Source organism: Drosophila ananassae, chromosome XL (genome assembly GCF_017639315.1).
Source record: "Drosophila ananassae strain 14024-0371.13 chromosome XL, ASM1763931v2, whole genome shotgun sequence".
Taxonomy (NCBI): Eukaryota; Metazoa; Arthropoda; class Insecta; order Diptera; family Drosophilidae; genus Drosophila; species Drosophila ananassae.
In genome coordinates this window covers 12,369,131-12,393,575 of record NC_057931.1, presented here as the reverse complement: position 1 = coordinate 12,393,575, position 24,445 = coordinate 12,369,131, and the positions used below count along the sequence as shown (strand labels likewise).

At 38.8% G+C, this 24,445-nt stretch overlaps 1 protein-coding gene across 11 annotated transcripts in view; it reads right to left on the bottom strand.

The window, feature by feature from the left end:
• Positions 1 to 24,445, bottom strand: part of LOC6503071 (MAGUK p55 subfamily member 7) — a 75,714-nt gene that overhangs the window by 6,571 nt on the left and 44,698 nt on the right. For 4 of the 11 annotated variants that reach the window (XM_044716875.1, XM_044716878.1, XM_044716876.1 and 1 more), the window contains 4 exons: positions 13,744 to 14,018; positions 13,583 to 13,674; positions 11,905 to 13,134; positions 9,145 to 9,372 (listed from right to left, as the gene is read on the bottom strand). In XM_044716875.1, the coding sequence (XP_044572810.1) occupies positions 9,145 to 9,372; positions 11,905 to 13,134; positions 13,583 to 13,674; positions 13,744 to 14,018 (1,825 nt within the window). Of the gene's footprint in view, positions 1 to 2,138; positions 3,329 to 5,212; positions 5,437 to 9,144; positions 9,373 to 11,904; positions 13,135 to 13,582; positions 13,675 to 13,743; positions 14,019 to 21,857; positions 22,005 to 24,445 lie in introns of those variants that run through there. The other 7 variants (XM_032452992.2, XM_032452994.2, XM_032452993.2 and 4 more) reach the window with 6 other exon arrangements.

Here is a 24,445-nt window from a genome sequence, read left to right as displayed (position 1 = left end):
AAGAATCAGCAAAAAAATTTCAAGAGCATTCGCCAGAGGGGCGGGAAATCTCAAGAAAGGCCTCCTCTTCCCGTTGGCTTCCTCACCTGGCCACCCGGCCTCTCAGACACCCGGCCAGCATGTGAACAAAAAACTGAAATTTAACATTGAAAGTGGTACAAAAAGTGGTTTAAACATAAAAAATATAAAGAAATCCCTCAAAGTCAATCAGAATATTTAAGAAAAAATGGCTGAGACTCCAGGAAGGTGGGAATATTTGCTAAGGATTTGTGACCAGTTGTTTTAAAACTTTACGATAGTTAGTGGAATGAGTTTTGAAAATGTTATTACAATATTTTTAATTTTTTGGGATAAAAACATTATATTATGTATTACATTTTTTTGCTAGTACCTAGAATACTGTGGCATATATATTTATATATTTTTTTTGCCAATAGATGAATAAAAACAATCTTAAAAACCTTATAAATTATTTCTAAAGAAAGCCACTTGGTATTTCTTTCATAGAATGTGTAAAAATTAAATTGTATTACTTTTACTATTATGACTATTTACTATATTACTATTTGCTATTTTTTTCTTTTAATCTTTCTTTGTTTCTAAAATAACAAAAAACCATACTCTTCAAAGAACCAAACTCTCGAACTGCCTATCATATTTCTATAAACCTACCCACACCTCTTTTTTTTTTGCAGAAATAGAGTTAGATTACATTCCTGATATTCTCGCTATAAAGTCGTATATAAATAAACAGCCAGTACCACCCATAACCATATTTATTCATAGACTTTCCTGAGATCAAACGAAGCCCAGGCCAGAGTACTAGAACTTTTGGTGTTCTGTGGCAAGAGCCATCAATCATTTTACTACAAAAACAAGGCACCTTGAGTAATGGAAAAAATACTCGTAAACTACTCCAAAGACAGCACAGAATCTACAACTACAGCACAACAACAAAAATTGAGTAGAAAACCTTAAAAAAAAATAAAATTGTTGACGGGGAAGCCATGACATCATCACCATCATCATTATCAGCATAGCAATTGCTGGGCGGGCCAGAATAAAAAATAAATAAATGGCAAATATTGAGAAGAAAATTAAAAATATATTACTGCTTGGCTTAAATTGCTCTAACTTTGTTTACGAAATGGGCTACCATGGCTAGCCCAACTCCCAGGCCTTATCTAAATTGGTAAGAGTATGTGGATTTTCTGGTTTCTCGAAGGTATTCCCACTATCTAACGTCTAAATTGTTTTTGCCTTTTCTTTTCGATTTTCGTAGCTATTTTTTGCTTTTTCTAATTTATGGCTCGGCAGCCTGTTAGCCAAGTTGTCAACTGGTTGTTGTTGGCTTTGTTGTTTTAGTTAGGCATTTATGCAGATAAAGCCAGTTGCTGGCTGGCCATTAAAGACAATGTCGCCACTTTTCTAAGCTTATAGGGAAAAATGTAATGTTTCTTGGGAGGTTTTTCTAAAAATATATAAAATAATATTATTTTTCCAATATTTTGTTAGGTTTAAAGAGGAAACTAAGAGGTTTATTTTTTAATACGTAATTAAAATAATAAATAATAAATATACTTGTAGTTTCTATATTTAAGTTTCTAGACTTGGAATTGTGTTTTGTATTCAATAATCTACTTAATATTATTTATAAAATATTTAATATATAAACTTTTTTTTATATATTTTAAACCTTTTAAACCTAAAAACTAGGTCTAAGCTAGAGGCCCTAAATTATAAAGATTCTCCTATAATATTCTTTGAAATATTATATATCTTGGTTTGATTTTTAGAAAAGAATTTAAGGATTTTTGTTTCGAAAAAGTTAATATTTTAAACAAACTGTTAATAATGTATAAAGTTTGTTTGAAATAATTATAGAACTTTAAATTAATTTTTGATATTAAAGAAATATATATTTATGAAAGGCCTGGAAATATTTTAAAATAATGTAAAAGGAAATGCAGAGCTGGTGTATCCGGGCTGTATCAGGTTTTAAACTGTTTTCTGTTTCTTAAAATATTATTATACCGCCTTTTAAGAGTATATACTATTGTATAGGATATAGTATATATAATTTAAAACACACATATAATATTAAACCCTTAACCCTTCTCGAAAACTCCATAACTTGCCTGTTGTTGTCGCAACCGAGTCGAGGATCTTTGGATCTGAATGCCGCGTCGCAAGGCGGAGGCACTGCGTTGGGGCGTGGCAGTCGAAGAGGCGATAGAGGAGGCGGGTGATCCCGCCACAGCCACGCCCATTATACCCATACCCATACCGATACCGATACCCATACCCAAGCCATTGCCATTCATGTCACAATAGTCGCTATTGTTATTGTTCTGATGGTTCTCCTTTTCGTTCTGTGGATACTGTAGCGGATGGCGAGTGACGCACTTAGCGGGTGTCGACTGTGGGCTGTTCGGGGCGAGGTTGGCAACCGGAGTCGGATGATCCACCCCGGTGGGTGGTGCACCAGGGCTCCCCGATCCGTTGTTCTCCAGTGTTATGTGTAGTGTGGATACCACCATGTTCTCTGTTTATTTTTCAACTCTTTTTTTTCAAACACTCTCATCGATCTTTAGTTTCTGGAGCATCTATGGCAGGACAAATTATTATTGTTGGCTGCGACGACAACTATACTTGCAGCTGCAACACCAACATCATCATCATCATCATCATGGCCATCTGGTATGCAATATGCAAATGGCCACGCCCACACCTGGACGGTGCATAAATTTGAATTGGGAATCGGAATTGGAATCGGAATCTGAATTGTGTGCCTGGCATTAGTTTGTGTGTGTCTAGTGCTTTCTGTGTGCTCCACAAAATGAAATGCAACTTAATGCGCATTTCCAGTCAAATTGCTGCCGTGCTGCTGCTGCTGCTGCTGCTGTTGCTGCTGCTGCTTTTGCTTTTGGCTTAAACGGATCAAAAAAGCCATAAAAAAGCGAAAGCTGACCTGGCCAAAATAGTTCTCTGCATTCTCTAAGGCAGCCACAATACAGAGTAAGAAATTCTATTGACTTTTCATCATTTAATAAAAATCATTATATAAAGATGTATTAAAGTTTAAATTAGACTTTCTTTATAACCATAACTGGTTACTGACTTTTCTAAAGCAGTTCTTTTCTAAACTTCTAAAGCAAGTTGCAGTTGTCCTAAAACTGTTGTATTTTGTATTCTTTAAATTATTTATGTATTATTTTACTATTTATATATTTTTTGACATTTTAAAGCAAAAATACAAATACTTCTTTGTAGCTTCAAAAGTTAAGAAATATTGTAGCTTTGGTTACACTTTAAAGCTTCTTTTGGTCACACTTTTTTTTTCAAAATTTAAAAAAACACTATTTTCAAAGCAAAAATGAAAAAAATGTTTAAAAAATCAAAAAGTTTATAAATTTTATGGTTCTATGTTTTATAAATAAAGGATATCATGAAGCTATATTTTGACTTTATATTGTTTTTTTTAAATCTACCATTTTATATTTAAATTTATTAAAATAAGAGTGGAAATAAAATCTCTTGAATGAAAGTTCTTTTTAGAATTTGTTTTAGAAACATTTTGAAAGCAATAACTTAAAACAGAACCTTTAAAAGACAAATATTTTATAAAAAATGTATGAAAAAACTGGAATATTTTGATTTTTAAGTTTCAAAACATAATTTTATATTTTTTATGTTTTGTATTCTTGCAGTAAAGCCTTAAAAAATGTCTATAGAAATTTCTAACAAGCTTTTTATGATGAAATATTATGAAAGCTGAACTTCAATACACTTTTTAATTAGTCTCTTACTATTTCTCTAGCCTCTAGTATTTTCTCTCTGTGTAGCAACTGCAGTATCGCACAGCCAACATGGAACACATATCGTATCGTATACAGTATTATATGAAGTATCTAACAAAACGAACAATTCGAGGCACAGCTTTCCATTCAACGAATGCTCGTGCAATTTACAAACTATTTACTTTTACACATTTGTTTATTTGTTTATTTATGGCCTTTTTGTTGTTGTTTTTTTGTCAACTCTTTTTTTTTTTGTATTACTGCTATTGTTGTTGGTTTTTGTTTTTTTTTTTGACGTGCCTGGCCTGAGGAATGAACCGTAGAGCAACTGAACTGCTGCTGTTGACGCTGCATTTACGCTCGACACATTAATAACAATAAGCACAGTACCAACCCAGACGCACATTCATAAAAAATATATACACAATAAAGGTATATATGTAAATAAAAACAAAAAAAAAGTTCAACTCAACTGTTTATCATTTATATTAAAATTTTGTCAGTCGTAGCCAGTGTAGATATTTTCAGTCGAAAGAAGCAACAAATTAATGGAAATGAGTCAGAGACAAAGTTCAATAGCGGGGAGCCGATCATTTCCATTGAGAATGATAATTTTTTTTCGGTTATTACGTTTTATTCTGTAATATTATGAATATAATTATAACTGCGATTTTTATGACGTTGGTTACACTTTAAACCTCAGCTTGGTCACACTTTTCTAGGTTCTTTTCTTGTTTTTAAAGTTCTTCTATATGGGAAAGCCCGAAAAAAACTTGTCTGCTGGCTACACTTTTTGGACTTCTTTGGCCACACTAAGCTAGCATGTCCTTTACCGTTACTTTTTTTTTGCAGCCTGGCCTGTTTGAAAAGCTTCTTTATTTTGGTAACCGCCTGTGCCGCTGTTTTTTCCGCCAGTTTTTCACTCATTTTGGGTTTCGGGTTTGGGGTATTTCATTTATTTCACATATTTCAAGCGGTTTCTGTTTTTTGCGGTTACGCGAGCAACTTTCCGTTATGGCTGCAACTGCCACGCCTGTTTCGCCTTTTTTTGCCTTTTTCTCGTACTGCCCATAAAATGTTTTTTGATGTTGTAGTTCGTGGCAGAGAGTGTGTTGTTTTTGTCGGTGGTACGTGCTTTTTGGTCCCAGAATTTCAGACAGTTATGGGCGGTATGGGCTTTTTTTTTTATTTTTTGTTGTATTTTTTGTATTTCAGAGCCGCGCCTTATTTGCATGGCTTCAATTGCACAAAACACCCAGCCTCACACTCATTCACACACTCTTACATACACTTTTGGCTTAACAATGCTTTTCAAACTGTAGTCAGGATGCTAACAATTTTCAAAGCTTCTGCTTTTCAACTCTATTTGTATGCATATTTTCGATTATTTTTTTTTTTTACCAAATACATACATATTCATGGGGTTCTCTTTTTTTATCTTATCGGTTTTTTGAGAATTTTTATTTTATTTTTTTTGGTTGGTCACGCACTTGGCCCGGACCAGAACACAACAACAACAAAAAAAAATGGGGAAAAAAAGGTAAATGAAGAAAACATGAAACCAAAAATTGCGGCCGATCGCAGAACGCGTAGAAAAACAACTAAAAACCCCAACAGAAAAATCATAACAAACCAGCGCCAGACCAGCGCCAAGGCAGAGACGTCGACAGAAGAGGGAGAAAGAGTGCCGCGGTGCGACAGAGAGGGGTGTATCGAAAGAAAAGAGACGGGGAGCGGTGGAGAAGAGCTCAGGTGAGCAGGTGAGCTGTGAGCTGTGAGCTGCGAGCTGTTCGCTCAGGTGAGAATCGGCCATGTGTGTGTGTGTGTTTGTAAAAGCCGGCCTAAAACGCACTGCTCTTTTTTTTAGAGTCTTCTGTTTATTTTTTGCAGTTTTTTATTAGTTTTTTTTCACAATTGTGGTCAAGGAATCAGGGCCAAGAACTCTAGATGACAAAATGGGTTTCGAAATCATAATATGAGAAGAGCTAGAATCAGTTGAGAATTATAGAGACAAATAGAGAAAAATTAAATCAAGAAACTAAGAGAATATTATTCTTGAAAGATTAAATTTTTAATTTATTTATTAATAAAATTTTTTAATTTATCTTTAAGATTTAATTCTTATAATTTTTTCACAACTAGTTGTTAAATTTTTGTATTTTGCCAGAAAGAGCTAGAATCAGTTGAGAATTATAAAAACAAAAAGAAAAATAAAGAGAGAAAAATAAAATTAAGAAACTAAGAGGTTCTCTTATAGGTCCTTATTATTTAAAGATTAGATTTTTGAGTTATTTCTTTATCATATTTCAAAAATTTATTTTCAAGAACCAATTTTTATAATTTTTTTCAATAATAATAGATAAATTGTTGTAATTTTTGTTTCCTGTGTAAGACTGGAGAGTCCACCTCGCATAAATGCAATATTTAACTAATTTTGCGAACTTTTAGAGTCTCAGACAGAGACCTCGGTTCTTGAAAGGGGTTAAAAAATAACACAAACACCAAAAACAACAGAAAAAAACACTATCTGTAGCAACCTGCAGTAGCAACCCCCTTTTTAAAAAAATAAACACACCGAAATTAAACAATGTTTCGTTGCGAAATGTATTTAAACTAGATAACGATACCGATAACGATAACGATGGCGATAATGAACGATGTCAAACACGATAAATTCAATAAATACGAGTATTACGAGTAATTATGAAGGCGATAAGGGCCATGAAGGAGGGGAAAGGTAATGAGACTTAATTACAAAGTCAGGGAGATGGATAAATATTTTATTTTAATAATTTTTTATTTATTTTTTATATATTTTATTAAGTAATATTATCAGAAAGTAATTCTATAGGTAATATCTATCGATAGATCTTGAATCTCTCTTTAAACTTTACTTTTTTAGCAACCTTTTTAATTTCTCCCTTGAAAACCTTGAAGCCCCCTTGAAAATCATTAATTAAATTTATTGAAAGTATAAAGCCCCCCTTTAAAGCACTTTCTAAGCATCCAAGCAGGGTCTATTAATTTTATTTCCATTATTTTCCACTGAAGGTGAATTTTTAATGCGTTCTTATAATCCATTTCCTATTTTATGTTTTCCTTTCTTTCCCCCACTTGCCTTTTCCATTTGTGGCTTCGTTCTGTTAATGAGCTTACATTTTTTCAGCCCCCCTCCCCCCATAGACCCTTTGGCAGCCGCCCATGGCCGCTCTTCCCCCAGCCAATGGCTGTCAAACTGTATGGCACGTTCAAGTTTTCAATTAATTGCATTTAACAAATTGGTTCTAGCTTACCACCAACCCTTCCCTTGCCACACTCTCTCTCTAAAAAATGTATGTATTGTTCGCCTGAGGCAGAATCCAACAATTCGATTAAAAGTTGAATAATTAATCATTGCATTAAATAAGTTTGATGCACTTTTGGGGGGGGATCTGCTTCTACTGTTTAATAGAATTAAACTAAATTGCTTTTATGTATATATTAGTTAGCAAAGCACTCTACAGTTAAATGGATTTGAAAGTGAGCGTACCCCCTTATTTGTGGCAACCAGCAACGCCTCTGAAAGCGAGCCCACCCACACGCCCTGCAGTCTTCCAAATGAATGCAAAATGTTTTACTTTTAAACAGCATTATAATTCCACTTCCCCCACGTACATATACACAGTACAGTACCCCCTTTTTGCCGCACTTTCGAGTGCACAGACAGAAAAAGTTGTTGAGCAACTTTTTTCACGCCCCCACACACACACAAACACATGGCCCACAGAGCCATACAACAGCATTATACTTTATACTTTAAATACAGTTACGCCCTTCTGCCCCTCTCTCCAATTACCCAGCTGCCCCACGCCTCTGCTCCTGCCCCTGCCCCGTGCCCCGTGCCCTGTGCCCCGTGCCACTGCCACTTGCCCCCTCCTGTGTATTGTCTTGCCGCGCGGTAAACTTTTTTAATAGTTTTCCTAGTTAAATGCAACGGCGGTCAAGCCGGGTAATCAAATCAGAAATTTCTCTGCCTTTTTTTTTTGTACTTTTTCATTATTTGGTTTATATTTTACATTTTTTCCGCTAGCCAGGCTCCGAAGTTCAACTCTGGCAGGCAAAAAATCGAGTTGAAACGCCAAAAAGCCAACAACAATGCCACAAATAATAATATTACCAGCCAGGCAGCGAAACAAAGAGCCTACAATGATAGAACCTGGAGCCGGGAACCTGGAACCCAGAACCGGAAGCGTTGCCCCAGACATCCATCAGAAAGCGTTTATTATGACAAAGGCGTAGTGCCGAAGGGGGGAAAGGGTTCTATGGGAAGGGGGTGTACCTGTTATGCATGACAACGAGTTGCAATAAAGTGGAGGGGCATGGGGCGTGGGGCAGGGGCAGGGGCACAGGCCATTGATTGCGTCACCAGATATTGTAACCCCAAAATTCGTTGGCTCTTGGCTCTCAATAGTTTTTACAACGGGTTACCCCCTTTTTCCCCGGGCTTACCCCTTTCCAAAGCTAAGACCAAGCAGTATTCAAGAAGTCAATAAGTATTCAATAAGTGAATAATAACAATAATAATAATAATAATAATAATAATAATAATAATAATAATAATAATAATAATAATAATAATAATAATAATAATAATAATAATAATAATACTAAGTCAATAGAATTTGTAATAAGGGCTTGAAGTTCCTCTTTTTCCTATTCAAAACATTGATTAAAATGACATTTTTAAATTTTTATAATTTCTTGTATCTAAGGGGGTACCTTTAAGAAAATGTTACTTTTCTAAAATTCCCATCTGTCCACCTTTTAAAGGCTCATAACTCTATTAAATTATATTCGATCAAGAATTAGTATACCACTCCAGAATCAGGTCTTAAAGTACCTGTGTTTCTCATTCAAAACATGGCTTCAATTTCAATTAAACATTTTTCCAATTTGTGCAAGGGGTATCCTTATCAAATTGTTCTTAATACTTTTAGGTAAAATATTTCAATGTTTTCCAGTTAATACTAGCCTCCCCTTTCCCAGAAACTTCCTAAAAAAATGTGATTTAAGACTTAAGGTAATGTTCAGCTTTAGAATCAAATATTTTCATAAATCTTTATATAATATTATATTATTTTAACATAATTTACTTAATTTAATCTACTTAATATTTTATAAAGACTAAAAAAGTTCCTATATATTTTTAAAACTAACAAAATCTATAAAAATCTATTAGAGAAAATTTCCCATTCTCTTTTCCCATTTCTCTACAGTTTGAGATCCCTCTTACAGTTTGACACTAACCAATGCAATTTCACAAACTTTTCATAGCATACTTTTTGGAAGGGAGAAAGTTACTCACCTGGTACTTTTTGATGCTATCCAGCTGCTCCATGGTGGGCTCCACGATCTGGGCGATCTGCTGGGGGGCGATGAGACCGCCGCTGCCACTGCCGCTGCCGCTGCTGGCGTTGCCGGGCGCCCGCCGATCCGGCAGCTGGGGGGCGGGGGAGCAGTTGACGAGCCGCCCGTCCTTCTCCACCCGCAAGTGATCGCGGGGGGGTGGCACGGGCTTTGCATTTCCATTTAACTGATTTCGAGCGAAAAGTGCGGGCGGGAAGAGAAGAAATAAGAGATGGCTCCATTAGTTATGCAGGATAATGCGTATCCTTCGAGTATCTCTGAGCGCGTAAGTGTGTGTTTATATCTGTGTGTGTGTGTGTGTGTGTGTGTCTTTAGAGTGAAGTGATAGTATGTGTGTGGGGGTGTCAGAGTATGGGTGTGGATAAGTGGTTGATGGAGGTGGTTCTTGTTGGTTTCATTGTTCTTCTTGTTGTTGGTCATTAAAGTTGAATGGATTTATTTGTTGGCAGTGTTCTTGTGCATTTTCCTCGGAATATGGACCTCTCTGAATATATATATATATATTTTTTTTTATTCATTTTCCCTCTCCTAGTATATTCCGTAAAGTGAAAAGTGTACAAAGTGAAAACCTTCACCTCCACAGAAAAAAAATATCAGGGGCGTCAACAAGGGGGTTTCTGCAATAATGTGCTCTGGACAAAGAGAGACTGTCTTTTTGGGGGGTTCAAGTAGTTTTTTAAGGACTTTTCTTAATAATTATCCTTAAAAATACTAAAAAAAGCTATAAGAACCATAACATACTGAATTCTTAGTAAAATATATTGAAATATTTTTAAAAATTATTTAAAATATAGGAAAGATTACAGAATCTTGGGATAAAGAGAGATTGCCTTTTTGAGGCGTTCTAGTAGTTTTTAAGGAGTTTTCCAGTAATAATCCATAAAAATACTAAACAAAAAAGCTATATGAACCATAAAATACTGAATTACTGGAAAAAAAATATTGAATTATTTTTAAAAACTGTAAAATATTGTAAAAAAAATAACTAAAATAGCAAAGAATTCAGAATCTTGGGATAAAACGGGACTGTCTTTTGGGGGGTTCAAGTAGTTTAATTATTAATCCTTAAAAATAACAAAAAAAACAAGCTAAAGAAACCATAAAATACTGAATTCTTAGAAAAAAAATTTAAAAAAATATCTTCAAAAACTGTAAAACACAAAAAAAAAAATTAAAATATGAATGAATAAAAGACAAACCTTGAAAAGCCAGTTAACTTTTACAATCTTTTGTCTATTATTTTTTTCTATTAAGAATTAGAATTTAATTTTATAATAAACCCATTAAGAACCCCCTTAAGCCCGCCCTGCCTTCTTTTTGGTATAATTTACTGTCTTGGATTAAATTGATTTCACAAATAAATGCATTTACTCTTTGATTCGTTTTATTCAGCGCATTGTCACAAATTTTCTACCCAAAAGGCCCCCTTCCTTTTTACTGGCCGAGTGAGAACAGAGCCCCCCTTGAACAGAACAGACCCCCCCCACCGCCTCTGAGTTAAGAATATGGAAAATGCGAGGAAGCCGCTTATTTCGCCTTTTGTTCCACAGCCATTGGAAAATTAATCGAGAGCAATTTCATATAAATGGCATTTATTTTTCATCGCCCGAACCCGACCGAGTCCATCGACAGTGTCTGAAAGAGAGGGCTATAGGCTATAGGGGGTGTTGGAGTGAGAGGGCTGATGAATAAACCGTAACAGCAGGAGGCCATAGCAGCACCACCCACTCTGGGTGGATGGGCGAGTCGCCGTTGTTAGGATTATGCCGCTAACGAGGCCAACGCAACGAGGCTCGGAATCCGTGAATTAGGCCAACAGCCAGACCAAGGTGACCCCCCAAGGGGGGTTAGTGGGGAAAGGGGTGCCTTTGTCCACCCAGTGCGTAGGTGGAGCGGTGGGGTAGCGGTAGTCGGGGGCTGGTGCATTAATTAGCCAAGCTTGTTCAGAATTTAACGCACTTCGAGCCAAGAACGCAGAACATATCGATCCATATTTCACGATATGCTGCGATATGTATATTTTATAATTACATATTCCACAATTTCCGGTTAACGGTTTCCCCCTCACGGTTTCCGGTTCCGGTTTCCGTTTCAATGTGTGTTTTATTTAAAAATTTAAACAAAAGTCCATAAACTGTTTGGGGTTTTGCTTTTAAATTCAATTTTAAATTGATTTTTGTTTAGGATTTTAAGGCAGTTTTTGAACAAAACTATCACTGAGAAAAATTATGGGTATAAAGAGGGTTTTAAGAGAGTATTTAAGACCAAAAAGGGCAGAAAAACGAGACTGGAACTCTTTTTTTTCAATAATTTTCAAACATTTTTAGAAAATATTTACCTGAAAATCATTAATTTCAAAATATTTGTTTCAAAGAAGACAAGAAAAACACACACATACTTAAAAAACAAAGTAAAAAATACTAAATACTAAAAATACTAAAAAATACTAAAAAATAATACTAGAAAGTAATATACTAAAATCACTAAAGACGGCAGGCAGTTCAGGCAGGTGACGAACCACACGTCCTAGTGATTGAAAGGGAAACAAGAATACACAGAGAGAAGAGAAAAACACAATAGAAACAAGATAGAAAACGAGAAAAAGTTGAGAAAATATCGCAAAAGAGAAAACAGATCTCAAGACAGAAAGAATTTGTGACGAAAGAGACATACGAAGTACGAAAATTTTGTGGTATACCTCATCGCCAATGGCAGTTGCAACTTGTGATGTTGCTGCTGCTCCGGTTGTTGTCGGTGTTGTTGTTGTTGTTGCTGCCACACTGACCACGCCCAGGGAGGAGAGTGTGGTGTGGGCGGTGGAACCACTGGCATTCGATAGCAAGGATCCCCTGGACGATAGATGAGCCGGTGGCGGATATCTGGGTGGTGTCTTTACCATTTCAATGAAACTATCCGGCACATCGACCGGCAACTCGCGATGCTTGGCAATTGGTGGCAGCAACACCACCGGTGCAACATGCTGTTGTTGCTGTTCCTCGAGCTTTTGGCTAACCTCATAGCCGGGTGGTGCCAGACTCAGGTCATCGGGTACTGTGGAGCTACTGGTGCTGCTGCTACTGACCATGTTGCTGCTGTGTCCGCTGCTGCTGCTGTTGCTAGTGTTGCTGGTGTGCATGGAGCTGTTGCTGCTGTTCAGTGAGTTGCTGTTGCTGTTGCTGTTGGTCACTGTTTTGGTATTTGGATTAAGTTTATTGCTGTCAGTGTTGCTGTTGCTGTTGCTAGTGTTGCTGTTGCTGTTGCTAGTATTGCTGTTGCTGGTGTTGCTGTTGCCATTGCTCGTCGTCTGTTGCTGGTTCAGGTGACGATAGGCGATGCTGCCAAAGGAGTCTAGGGTGTGTTTGCTCAGGACCTCATCGAAATTGCTCGATGTGGGTGAGTGCTGATGATGGTTATGATGCTGATGATACAATCCATCCAGATAGTCCTCCGTAATGCTGCTGTTGTTGCTGTTGGTTTTGCTGCTGGAGTTTGTATTGCCATTGGGATCATTGCTTAGTGTTGATTGCAACTTGTGGCTTGGTGTTTGCTGTTGTGCCACTTGTTGTGTTGCACCACCACCACCACTAGCAACTAGCTGTTGCTGTTGCTGTTGTTCCGATTGTAGACAATTTTCATAGTTTTCGATTTGTTCCAATTTATTTTGTTGTTTTTGATTGTATAGATTTTGTGTTGCAACATCGAGTGCAATTTTGTTTGTTGTTTTGCATGAATGTTGGTGTTTTAATTGTTGTTGTTGTTGTTGTGATGATGATTGTTGTTGTTGTTGTTGTTGTTCATGTTGATGTGAAGAATGATATGCAACAATTAACAATTTGTTAGCATGATCATTGTTAGTCAAAGCAGTGATTTTTGTTGCATTGTTCTTGGTGTTGGTGTTGGTGTTGGTATTGGTGCTTTTCTTGTATTTCTGTGTATGAGGTTGTGTGTGTGTTTATGTGTGTGTGTTGGGGTGTGTTTGTATGGATATATACATAGATGTGTGCAAAAAGAAAAAGCCATGAAATGAATGATTTTGAGTCGAGTGAAGTGATTTCATTTTTGGTTAGTTATTGCAGGTTAGAGTTCGAAACTTCCTAGGGATTCCATACATATTTTTACTCTTTTTTTTTATTCGTTGGTTATCGTTGGGTTGGCAGGATACTATTTGTTATTTTTTGTACAGGTTCAGGGACATACTTTTCAGCAAAACTACCGAGTTACAGGTCACCTTGGAACACTCAACGGGGGACAAGGAACGACTACACTCAAGGACTACTGGGACTTATGTTAGTGTCTGTGGTGATTGTTGTTTTGTGATGTTGGATTCTTGGACTTGTTGTGGTTATGTCTTAAAAATGACAGGAATAACAACTCACCTGTGGTGGACGGGGTGGCGGATATCTGGGCGGTGTCTTGTTACGGGCTATGAACGTGTCCGGACAATCAACGGCCATTTCACGGTGAGGACCTGTCGTCAGGAAATTCAAACCGGAATTTTGAAACCATTACTGCTTATATATTTAATATATATTCTTACCGTTATCTTGGTTCACGGACAGCATGGTCAGCATTTCCTGATCTATCTCTCCCCGGATGTCGCTCGAGTGGGTGCGATAGTGTTGCTGCAACTGTTGGGGGTGTTGCTGTTGCAGTTGCTGCTGCAGCTGTTGCTGCTGTTGTTGCTGGAGCTGTTGCTGTTGCTGTTGCTGCAGGTTGAGGTGATGCTGGCCGCTTATGTAGTCATCCGGGAGGCATGGCTTCAGGTCATCGCCGTCCAGCACAACAATGCTAGAGCCGGAACGCCGGCGATTCCTGAAAAAGTTTTGGGAAATTAAAATTTTCATTAGTTTTTTGTCTAAAATATCTTATGACAGTTTCTGTCAATTGAAAATGTCAAAAATAATAGAATTGTGAAAAAATTAAACCGTTGAAAGTGACCAGTTAAGTATTATTCATTTCTCTTAGAACCCTGGTCACACTTTTACACTTTTTTTAACAGTTTCAACATCTTATTTAATGTCATTTGCACAAATAAAATAAGTTTGTGGCTCTAAATTTCATAAAATTCGCAAAATGAATGGAATTCAGTGACCATTTAGTAAGTATTTATATTTCCGTATTCTTTGGTCTCACTTATTACCCAGTTTTGGAAGCTTATCAGTTTTATGATGAAAAAAATAGCAAACAGAACAAAAATAGGCCTTCAAAGTGACCAGCTAGTTATTATTTTTTTAATCAGTATCCTCTGGTCACACTTTTCTACCCGTTTTGACAGCTTCTGGCATAGGTACAAGGCGGATAAGAATAGATGTCCGTCTCAAAATGATAAAATACACAAAAAATAAGCCTCCAAAGTGACCAGCTGTTTATTTAATGTTATCTTCATCCTTTGGTCACACTTTGGACCACCCTTTGACAGCTTCTGTCAGTTGCAGCCTTGGGGAAAAGAAGAAAAACAAAAGCCAGCCTCGCAGGTAATGAATACAGTTTGACAGCCACTGGCCATAAATGATGAGGGCCAAGAAACACTCTTTGGCTTCTTTTAAAAGTTATCCCTGCCCATTCTACCCCCCTAAAAGGATGATAAGGTGGGAGAATTGGTTGGATTAGGTATTAGAGGTATTAGAGGCCAACTTGAAACTGGAGCGGCCTCGCCAGAAGAAAACTTTGGACCAACTTTGCACTTTTGGTTTTCTCTTTCATTATGCGAAGTTTTGCGAAGGGTCCCCCTCAGCAGCCCTTTTCATCCACGCCCCTTTTAGGCCAGGTTTTTGGAGGCAATTTGCGCCTTAATTTGTTCGGCTTTTGGATTATGGGCTTAGGCCATGGGCCATGGGCCATGGGGCATGATGGTGGCAGGTGGATGTGGCGTTGTGGGCCAAGTCGGTTGGCTAATTGCAAAAAGCTCAAAGTGGATTTTATGCCGAGGCCCTTGCCCCTTACCCAGCCTACAAGTATGCAATAGAAGCCACCCAAAAAAAAGGAAAAAAGAAAAGGGGGGGAGTCACTTTCTAGGCCACTTTATCGCCTTTCATCGGGCGCTGATGCGACAAAAGCAATTTCAGCCGCAGCCTGGCAACGACGTCAAAGTGCAGCCTTAAAACCACGCCCCCCTGCCAGCCCTGTTCGGCCCTTTTCGGCCAGGAAGCAATCCTTCTCCCTCTCCAGGACCTGCCAATCTCATTGGAGGAACCAGCCTGACGAACGTCAGCCCGAGACTGATGGACAGGACAACGTGAGTGCACTGAGAGAATCGGGGATTTTTTTTCTGGATAGCTCTACTTTTTAGGCATTCTTGTAGAGTTTTAAAAGGTTAAAGGTCATTAGTAATATCTCTCCAAGTCTCCAAGTCTCAAGTCTCACATCTTTAAAAATTTCTCTACAAACTCTGCAGTACTTTGCTTTCTTTCTTTGATTCTCTAACTAATTATCTTCCGAATTCTCTTGCCAATAAGCAACTTTTTTTTCTTTTCTCCACTTGGGCCATTAGAGGAATTCTCCAATTCTCCAAGAGAGGTAGAGAAAGAGGGAGACAGACATTCGATGTCAGGGCATTGCATTAAAAAGCGATTTCTGGAGAATGCAAGATGGCCAAGATGGGGTCTAGGCCAAGAAGGAGGTGGAGAAGCCAGAGAGAATGTGGAGCCAACACGAGACAACGGGCGAGACAATTCAATTTGCGTAACAGACAAAGGGGAGGAGAAGTGGAGGATGGGGAGTTGGCCAAGGAGGACTTGGAGTCTTGCAACTGGGAGTCAAGTTAACGGGCAGCGCAAATGAGTCGAGCGGAGAAGAAAAGCGCACCATAAACGAATTAAAATGCCTTTGGCGCTGACATCAAGACCGAGCCAAGGCCAGTAGTCGTAGTCTATGGCCAGAAGCCCGGAGCTCGTGCAACTGCCACAACAGCAGTAATAGGAGCTGCCAGAACAAAAAAAAACTACCAAAGAGATACAGCAAGATACTCTATCTGTCAGATACCCACAACTTAAAAATGAATCCTGAATAGCTCTGTAGAATCTGAAGACTCTTCTCGGAAGAGTATCAAATAACAGAGAGAGAGAGAGCGCCGCAAGGAAACTGCAACAGCTGGTCAGTTCTGGAGCTTTTCTATTTTAGTCCTTTGGTCCTGAATCTGCCACCCACATCCTTATAATATACGACAGTCCTGCATCTGACAGATGTTCGATTAGATGACGCCGAGGATAAAAATAGGAGGCCAAAGGACATCCCGGCCCAAGATACACAACCGATGCAACTAACCGAGTGATTAGCTAACTAACCGAGTTACAATTAACTGGAGCTGCCTTATCGCTTATCCCAGATACCAGATACTAAGATACTATATCTCGATATGGATAACCCCTCCATTCCTGCCCCATTTCTGACCCGATGACAATTAGCACGACTTGTGTCCGGCAGCTATATGCCATCCATCCGATTGTCACGACTAATGACCGAACAAACTCCATTTGTGTATCTGTATCTGTATCTGCATCGGTGTATCTGTATCTGTGTCATAACAAGCTGAACAATGGGCAACCCTTTCGCCGCCCATCTGGGATCATCAATAACCCGTTTTGGGGCCAAGGGTCAGGGCCCAGGGTGTCGAGGAGTCAAAAGGACAACAATTGCCGGAGATGTAAAAGTGGGCAGCGATTTGAAACGATGGAATGGAGCGGAACGATTGGAAACAGAACAGGATCAAAAAGTGGACAGGCATTACACAGGAAGGACTTGCTGAGTTTTAAATAAAATAATAAAAATAAAAGACTTTGTTTTCTAAAAAGTTTTGAACTTCAGTCGGCTTCACTTTTTCATCTTTAACTTTGGAATATTTTTATTTACTATCCCCTTTTCTCGCAGTGCCATAACAGCAGGTCTAAGGATGGCAATCATCCAGGATATACATAGGTGGGAAGAGCGGAAAGAGGACAGGCGACAGGACATCGATGAGGGGCGACAAATAAATGCAAACACATGGGGGAAGCCATTAAATGTATTTTGCATTTCCAGCTGTCGGTTCAACTGTCTCTCTCTCTCTCTCTTTATCTGTATCTGTCTCTTTCTATGTATCTGTATCTGTATCGGGAGTAAAGATATATATCTTCTGTCATAGTTGCATGAGCAACTGGAAACTGAATAGCTTCTGCCCCGAGAGCGACACACATTGCAGCACGACAGCAACATGCAACCTCTTAATTGTTTACGAGGCACGAGGCATGTCTCTTTGTCATTTTTTTATTATTATTTTGGTTTAATATTTGGGGTTAACACTGTGGCATTGAATATTCAGCTTTGAGGGTCAAGGTATCAGAGCTTTTCAGAGTGATTCTGGGAGTATTTTCGAAGATATCTTATGGTTTTGGAGGCATTAGTATTCTTTTTGATGTGATACTATTTTAAAGATATAAGAGTATTAAAATAAAGTTCTAATTAGATACTAGTAGGTACTATAAGTTAGTTATATACTAGTAGATACTCCTCAAAGTTGGGAGTCATAGTTGGAACTCATAGTTAGGATTTGTTGGACTGTTTAGGAGATATCTACAAGTACCGGGTGTCATACAGTCGGGACAATTATTATTTTATTCAAGATACTCAGATACTAAACCTAGTAAGTTACTAGATTAAGTTACTAGAGTATAACTTCCATCCCAAACTTCTACACTTTATAGGATCTATACTTTAAGTGAAGCTTTAAAGGCTAAGTCTTTTGTTTTAGATACTTTAATTACTCTCAACAAGAAGATACTATCAAAGTCAAGGTGTAGTGTACAAGCCCAAGTGCTCATAAACTATAACTATATGGCAGATACTATAAGAATTCAAGTTGGGATTGCACCAGACAGTTTCAAACTTGCCTTTAAGTCTAAACTTTAAGCTTAAACTTGAAGAATAAGCTACAAGATCTACCTGAAACATAGTAGATACTAAATAGATAGGGATAAATACTAGATAAAAACTAGATAAATACTATACAGATAGTACATAGATACTGAAGTTTTGTAGCAAGTGTAAAGTAATAACTAAAATTATGTCAAATAGTACTACTCGAACGTATGTACTTCATCATATTAGTAGTAGTTATATATCATATTACTCATATAGTATTTGGGTATCAAATAGTCGAGGTATAACCACAGTTATTAGTATCTGTAACTATCATACTCTATTAACCGCTTCTGAAAGTTCACCCTAAAAAACAAACCAAAAAAAATAGCAACAGGTGGACGGAGGCCCTATGGTTTCGGGAGTTTGAAAGTTGAGGGGTTCATGCTTCAGGGCATGCAACAAGTGGCAAGTGGCAAGTGGCATATAGCATATAGCAAGTGGCGAGTGTGGTTCAGGTGCAGGTGCATCCCCGGGGAATTGAGAATTGGGAATCATGATTCATGAATCGTGAATCGGGAGCAGTGAGAGTTCCATATGGCAAAATACAAAAAAAACAAAAACCAGAACTAAAAAAGAGGCGTTACCGGAAGAGGCTTATTTGCTGCAACGTCCGGCGCAACGGAGAGGCAAGTGTAAGTGGCACCCATGACTCATTTCCATGGCCACAGGCTGCTCCAGCTCCAGATGGCCCAGCCAACCCCCCAACCAGAAACTGTGGGTGCTAGCCTGGTCAGAATGTTGAATTTCAGAAGCAATTCAAAACGAATCCGAGAGATAGTAATGGATTGTGGTTTTTGTGCCTCAAGCCCGCCTGGATGGTGTTTGTGGATGGTGCCCCCAAGGGGGTCGGTCGGTGTGGTTTTTTTTTGGTTTAAATCAAAAAAGGGGGTGTGCCACTAACAGTGGCAGTGGCAGTGGCAGGTATATAGGTTGTTCAACCGGCTTCTTCCAGAGAAGCGGGCCCGGACTGGCATTCCATTTGAATTATTCATCGGCACATGGGGAGTGGATACTACCACTTCTCAGATACAAGTACGGGTGGGCATGAAGTATGGGAATCGATGTGGAAGTGGCAATAGTAATTGGAGCCGGCTTAATTGCCAAGCCAAAGTAATACCTCCTCCGGTACTTGGGCTCTTGGGAAATTTGCACTCGCAGTCCGGATTGGATCATCGATGCCGCTCAATTGCACTCCGAACGATAAAGTTTTCCAGGAAAATTAAGGCAGGCTTCATAGAAATTCATAAGCAAATCGAGTGGGGAAAGCAACGGACAGGCGGACAGACGGACAGACAGAGTTTGGAAAATTTCTTAAGAATTAATTAAAAGCCAAACACAAAGGCTGAAAGCCAAGCCAAGTCAAGGTGAAAAGCTGTCAGAGCAGCTGAACTACAGGTGTAGGGGGTAACCCTTTCTACCTTTTCAATTAACACCCACACACCTGGCAACCCTGCTTTTAAACAAAAAAAAAAAAACAACAACAAACAAGAGTGTGCTATTTGGAATTGCATTTTTATCCTTTACCTGCTTGCATTTTAATTAGGTGTTCGAAACAGGAGGTCCTTTGGAAGGACTCTCTCCTGTCCTGCTTACAAAGCACACTGTCCGCGTGTCCGCTTGTCCACTTGTCCGTCTGTCCGCCAGCTGACCAGGCTCTTGGCTTTAAAGCCCTCCCTGGCATTAGAAGAGCCATCCATGCCAGTGGGAATTGCGGAAATCGGACAAGGATTATAGCTTCTGTGGGGAATCCTCCCGAAAGCTCCACCTCTCCAATTAAAGTTCGGCTGAACTTGAATCGAAATGAAGCTTAATTGATTGTGGGCACCCCCTCCTCCCCTTTTCTCTACTACTCTCACTTCTGGCCAGAAGCCAGAGAAATGCCAAAAAAGCGGGGAGGGAAAAGGGAGAAGGTCCTGGGCACTGACTGACTGCAGGCAGGTGATAAGGAGAGCGCCCGGAGAGCTGGGCTGCCCAAAATTAAATCTCAATTTGGCATGCTTTTGTTTTCAGAACCGTATCTGGCGGATGCACTTCAAGGCTAAAGGACAACTACCACCACAGGACTACTTGTAGGACTTCCAAAATTAAATTCTCATGCTCCTAGTAGTGGATTACCTCTCATATACCCAAGAACTAAGTACTTCCATGAAAACTTTAAACTATCTATCTAGCTATGAGATTGAGTATCTGGTGGATGCGGTTGCCAGTCTCATTATCCAGCCCATTTCCCGGCCAGATTATTGCTCAAATTATTGTTCTGCCAATTCTGAGCTCTGAGCCTTTTCGTTGCGGTTTCTGGCCAACTATTTCTGCCATTTCTGCAGAAGCCGCCCCTCTCCTCGCCTCGCCTCTCGGAAGAAACCGCGAAGAAATGCCAAGACCTCTCTCCCGCCACCTGTTGGCCGCAAGACGAGGTGAGAAACTATTTCGACCAAGAGATGATGGCCGCTTAAGGGCCACCATAGTGGGCCGAAACGAAAGCGGTTATATTATATAATCAGAGTGCCATTTGTAATGCAGCCGAATATCATCGGAATGTGAACTGCCTCCGCCTCCGTCTCCGCCTCCGCCTCCGACTGCTTCTGGAATTATGTATGTATGGGAGGAGGACGGGGGTGCACCCTGTTTTGTCGGCTGATACGGCACGGCTTGCATACCAAATGTATCTGCCAGATACACCTTGCATACTGACCACAATGTATCTAGATGAGCGTGTGTCTATTCCTTGGCCTATCCATCGGATACAATGAGAAATGGCAATAAATAGGGAGCTATAGGGTAGGATAGAGGGTATATTGGGGGGGCAGTCTTCGGGTTATCCCTCAGAATTCTTGGGGTTATCTATAAGATACAATAATAAGTAGGAATAACATGGGTTATAGAGGGATATAGGGTAGTCTAGAGTAGTATGAGTGGTATGTTGGAGGCAAAACCCTCGGTTTATGTATCCAATAGAATTGTATCTATGAGATACACCTTGCATACAGATTAATATATCTAGATAAGTGTGTGTCTATGACTATCTATCTTTAAAAACAATGAATTCGTCGGGTTATCATTCAGATACAATGGGAAATATATAGAATATGGGGGGATATAGGAAATTATAGGAATTTTTAGGGTAGTATAGGGTATTTAGGCTATTATGGGCTATTGTAGGGAAGTATACGAAGTAAGATATGCAGGTAGAATATAGGGACTTATAGGGGGTATATTGAAAGCAAAATCTTCGGGTTATCCCTCAGAATTCCTCGGGTTATCCGTCAGATACAATGAGAAACAGGAATTATATGGGGGGATAGAAGGATATCGGCAAGTATAGGGTAGTATAGGGAAGTATAGGGTAGTATCCGGTAATACAGGGTATTATAGGGAAGTATAGGGACTTATAGCGGGGAATACCTAAATTGAAGGGAATTTCCCGGGGTTATGTCTCAGAATTTCTCGGGTTATCCGTCAGATATAATACAATATGGAAATTATATGAGAATAGAGAGATATAGGGTAGTATAGGTGTTCCTATTCCTCGGTTTCCCCGGGTTATCTTTCAGATATAATAAAAAACGGAGGGAAAGAAGCATAAAGGGTAGTATAGGGGGTACATTAGAAGAAAATCTTTGCGTTATCCCCCAGAATATCTATCAGATACAATGATATATAAGATATAGTATAGTATAATAGGTATTTTGGAGGGAAAATTCCCTTCCCAACAATGGGGGGAACTACCAAGGTATTCCCTCTCCCACTCGCACTCACCATTGCTTCAGGATGCGCATATTTGTAATCCTCTATCTCGCTCTCTCTCTCTCTGTATGTCTCTTTCTCTTTTTGATTCTTTTTAATATTTAGTTTTTAAACTTTTAGTTTTTAGTTTTATCCTTTTAGTTTTCACATTTCTGTAGACTGTTTTTCAAAAAAGATATTTTCACAATTAAATAAATAGAAAAAAAAAAGCAAAAATGGAAAATAAAAGTTGCGCCTGCGTCATGGCAACAATAAGGGTTAATTAACCAAGTACTGCAGATAAGGGTTAAGGGTTACCTTAGCCAGTATCTACTGTACTATTTTTTAAGCTTCTTTTTGATTTGAAAACTTCGATTAACACTTTCGAAAGGAAATTGTACAAGAGTAGCTGCACCAAGTTGCATGTTGCATGTGCAACAAACACGCACACACCGTCACTTTTCTTTCACTTTGTGGGTTTGGGAAATATATTTAAAAAAAAAAAAGCAGTATCTATAAAAGCAATCTATTAAAAATAGATATAAAAAAAAGATACATTTGTAATATCGAAAAATGATCTGGCAACTCTAGGCCGAAAGGTTGTTTGTTTTGTCGCCTCTTCTTCTTCACTTTTAATTGCACTTTAATGAGTTGATGTCTTAGAACCAATGTATCTTTTGTTGTTGCTTTTGTTGCTTTTGTTGGTCAATCGATCGTGCAGCTAGCTAACGGCAAATTGCAGTTGCATGTCCGTATTTAAACATTGTCGCCGTGTTTCCCTGTGTTTTTGTGTGTTGCACTCAGTGAGTAGCACACGCGTTTTTACCTCGATACGTTTACAAATAGAATGAAAAAAATAACTGAAAGCCGAGCTGAAAAATAAACCTGGCTGAGAGAGAGCCGCGACTCAGATACAAAGATACATAGATACAAAGAGACACACAGCGGCACACAGAGAGAGAGAGAGTGCAAAAGAGAGCCAAGGAGGCAGACCGTGACACATGTGTGTGTGTTTGTGTTTGAAAGAGAGGGTGCGGTGCTTCAGGTGAGGAAGCGTACCTGTTTCAAGCAGCGCAAGTGCAGCGCGCTCAATCGCCCAAGGATACGTGTGAGTGAGTGAGCGAGTGAATAGGAGCTAGTGCATGTGTGTGCATGTCTCTGAGAGGGGGAGCCAACAATGGCAAAATCCAAAACTCAAGTGTGCAAACAGGCGAAAGAGGCGCTCAGGAATAGGAATAGGAAAAGGAATGTCATAAGGGGGGCCACCAAGGCCAAGCACTAACGAAGCTCAGATACCCTACAGTTACTCCCTAATTTCCCTACCAACAGGTAAAGTATTACCCAAAAATTCCCACTCTTTATTATTCAGGGAATTTAAGGATTGTGGAAAGAGAAAAGATCTCATTTATGGTGCCACTCCCACAAAAGTTCGTTAAGCCGTCTTGCTGCTTCTTGCTTCCTTGTAAGTGAGTCCCAAGAAGAAGAAGAAACCAAATTAAGGCAACAACGGCCAGGTAAAACAATATTCCACGACATGCACTGGAAAAAATCAATAATGATAAAGGATATTTAAAGACTAACAAATATTTAAATATCTTGCAACTAAATATATATTTTAACCTTAAGCTTTATTCTATTTTTTAATTGAAAATTTATTTATTATTTTAAATATTTTTTTCAGTGCAGTTGTACTCGCTAAGCCCATTGTGCCACACACAAAAGAACAAAAGGTGGGCCCGGCCCGGCTCTGCATGTGTGTGTGTGAGTGACTCAACGGTGAAGTATGTATGCTGCTCTCCGCTCCCTCTCTCTCGAAGAATCTGAGAAGCTGTGACTGAGATTGGGATGTAGAGCCCAAGGGGGGCAGACAGATCATAAAAAGAGCGCGAGAGCCAAATGAGAGGAGAGACTAAGCTCCAATAGATGGTAGGGATCAGTAGTAGTGATCTCTCCGAAGAGAGAGTTAGACGGAGAGAGAGAGCCTGTCACGGGGGAGTAGGACAGGTAGGAAAACACACACCTGAGCTAGGCCAACAAATAAATAATTAGCCAGATAAAAACCAAAATTATTACTTGCTCCTTTTGGCCAGAAAAGAAATCATATATGTAGTTGTTTCCACAACATTTCTATGAACTTTCCAACTATCTAACAGATCTCTGAGTGTGTTTGTTGTGTCTCCCCCCACCCCCCCCTATAGCTGGCCAATAACTGTCCGACATGACAATCTGATAGATTTCCTCTGGTTGCCAAGCTGTAATTATGGCATTTCCGCTTTCCGAGGGGCATGGGAGGCAGCCAGGCATTCGCCACTTGCTATTGGGTCAGCAGTTAAAAAAACTGGATATATGTAGTCATTTTCCAATCGGGGAATCAGAGGGGAACTCTAGCTAGCTAGTAACTAGCTAGGAATTATTGTGAAAGATAATTGATTTTTATTTAATTAGGAAAGAGGAATTTTTCAAAGAGATTCTTTTTTAATAAAAGATAGTGTAGTAAGAGTTATAATGTAATATATAAATAATATTTGATACTTTTTTTCAAAAATGTTTTCAAATATTTTGAAAATTTTGAATCTGAGGAGGATCTGGGCTATGAGTAATATTTTCCTTTAGGGAATATT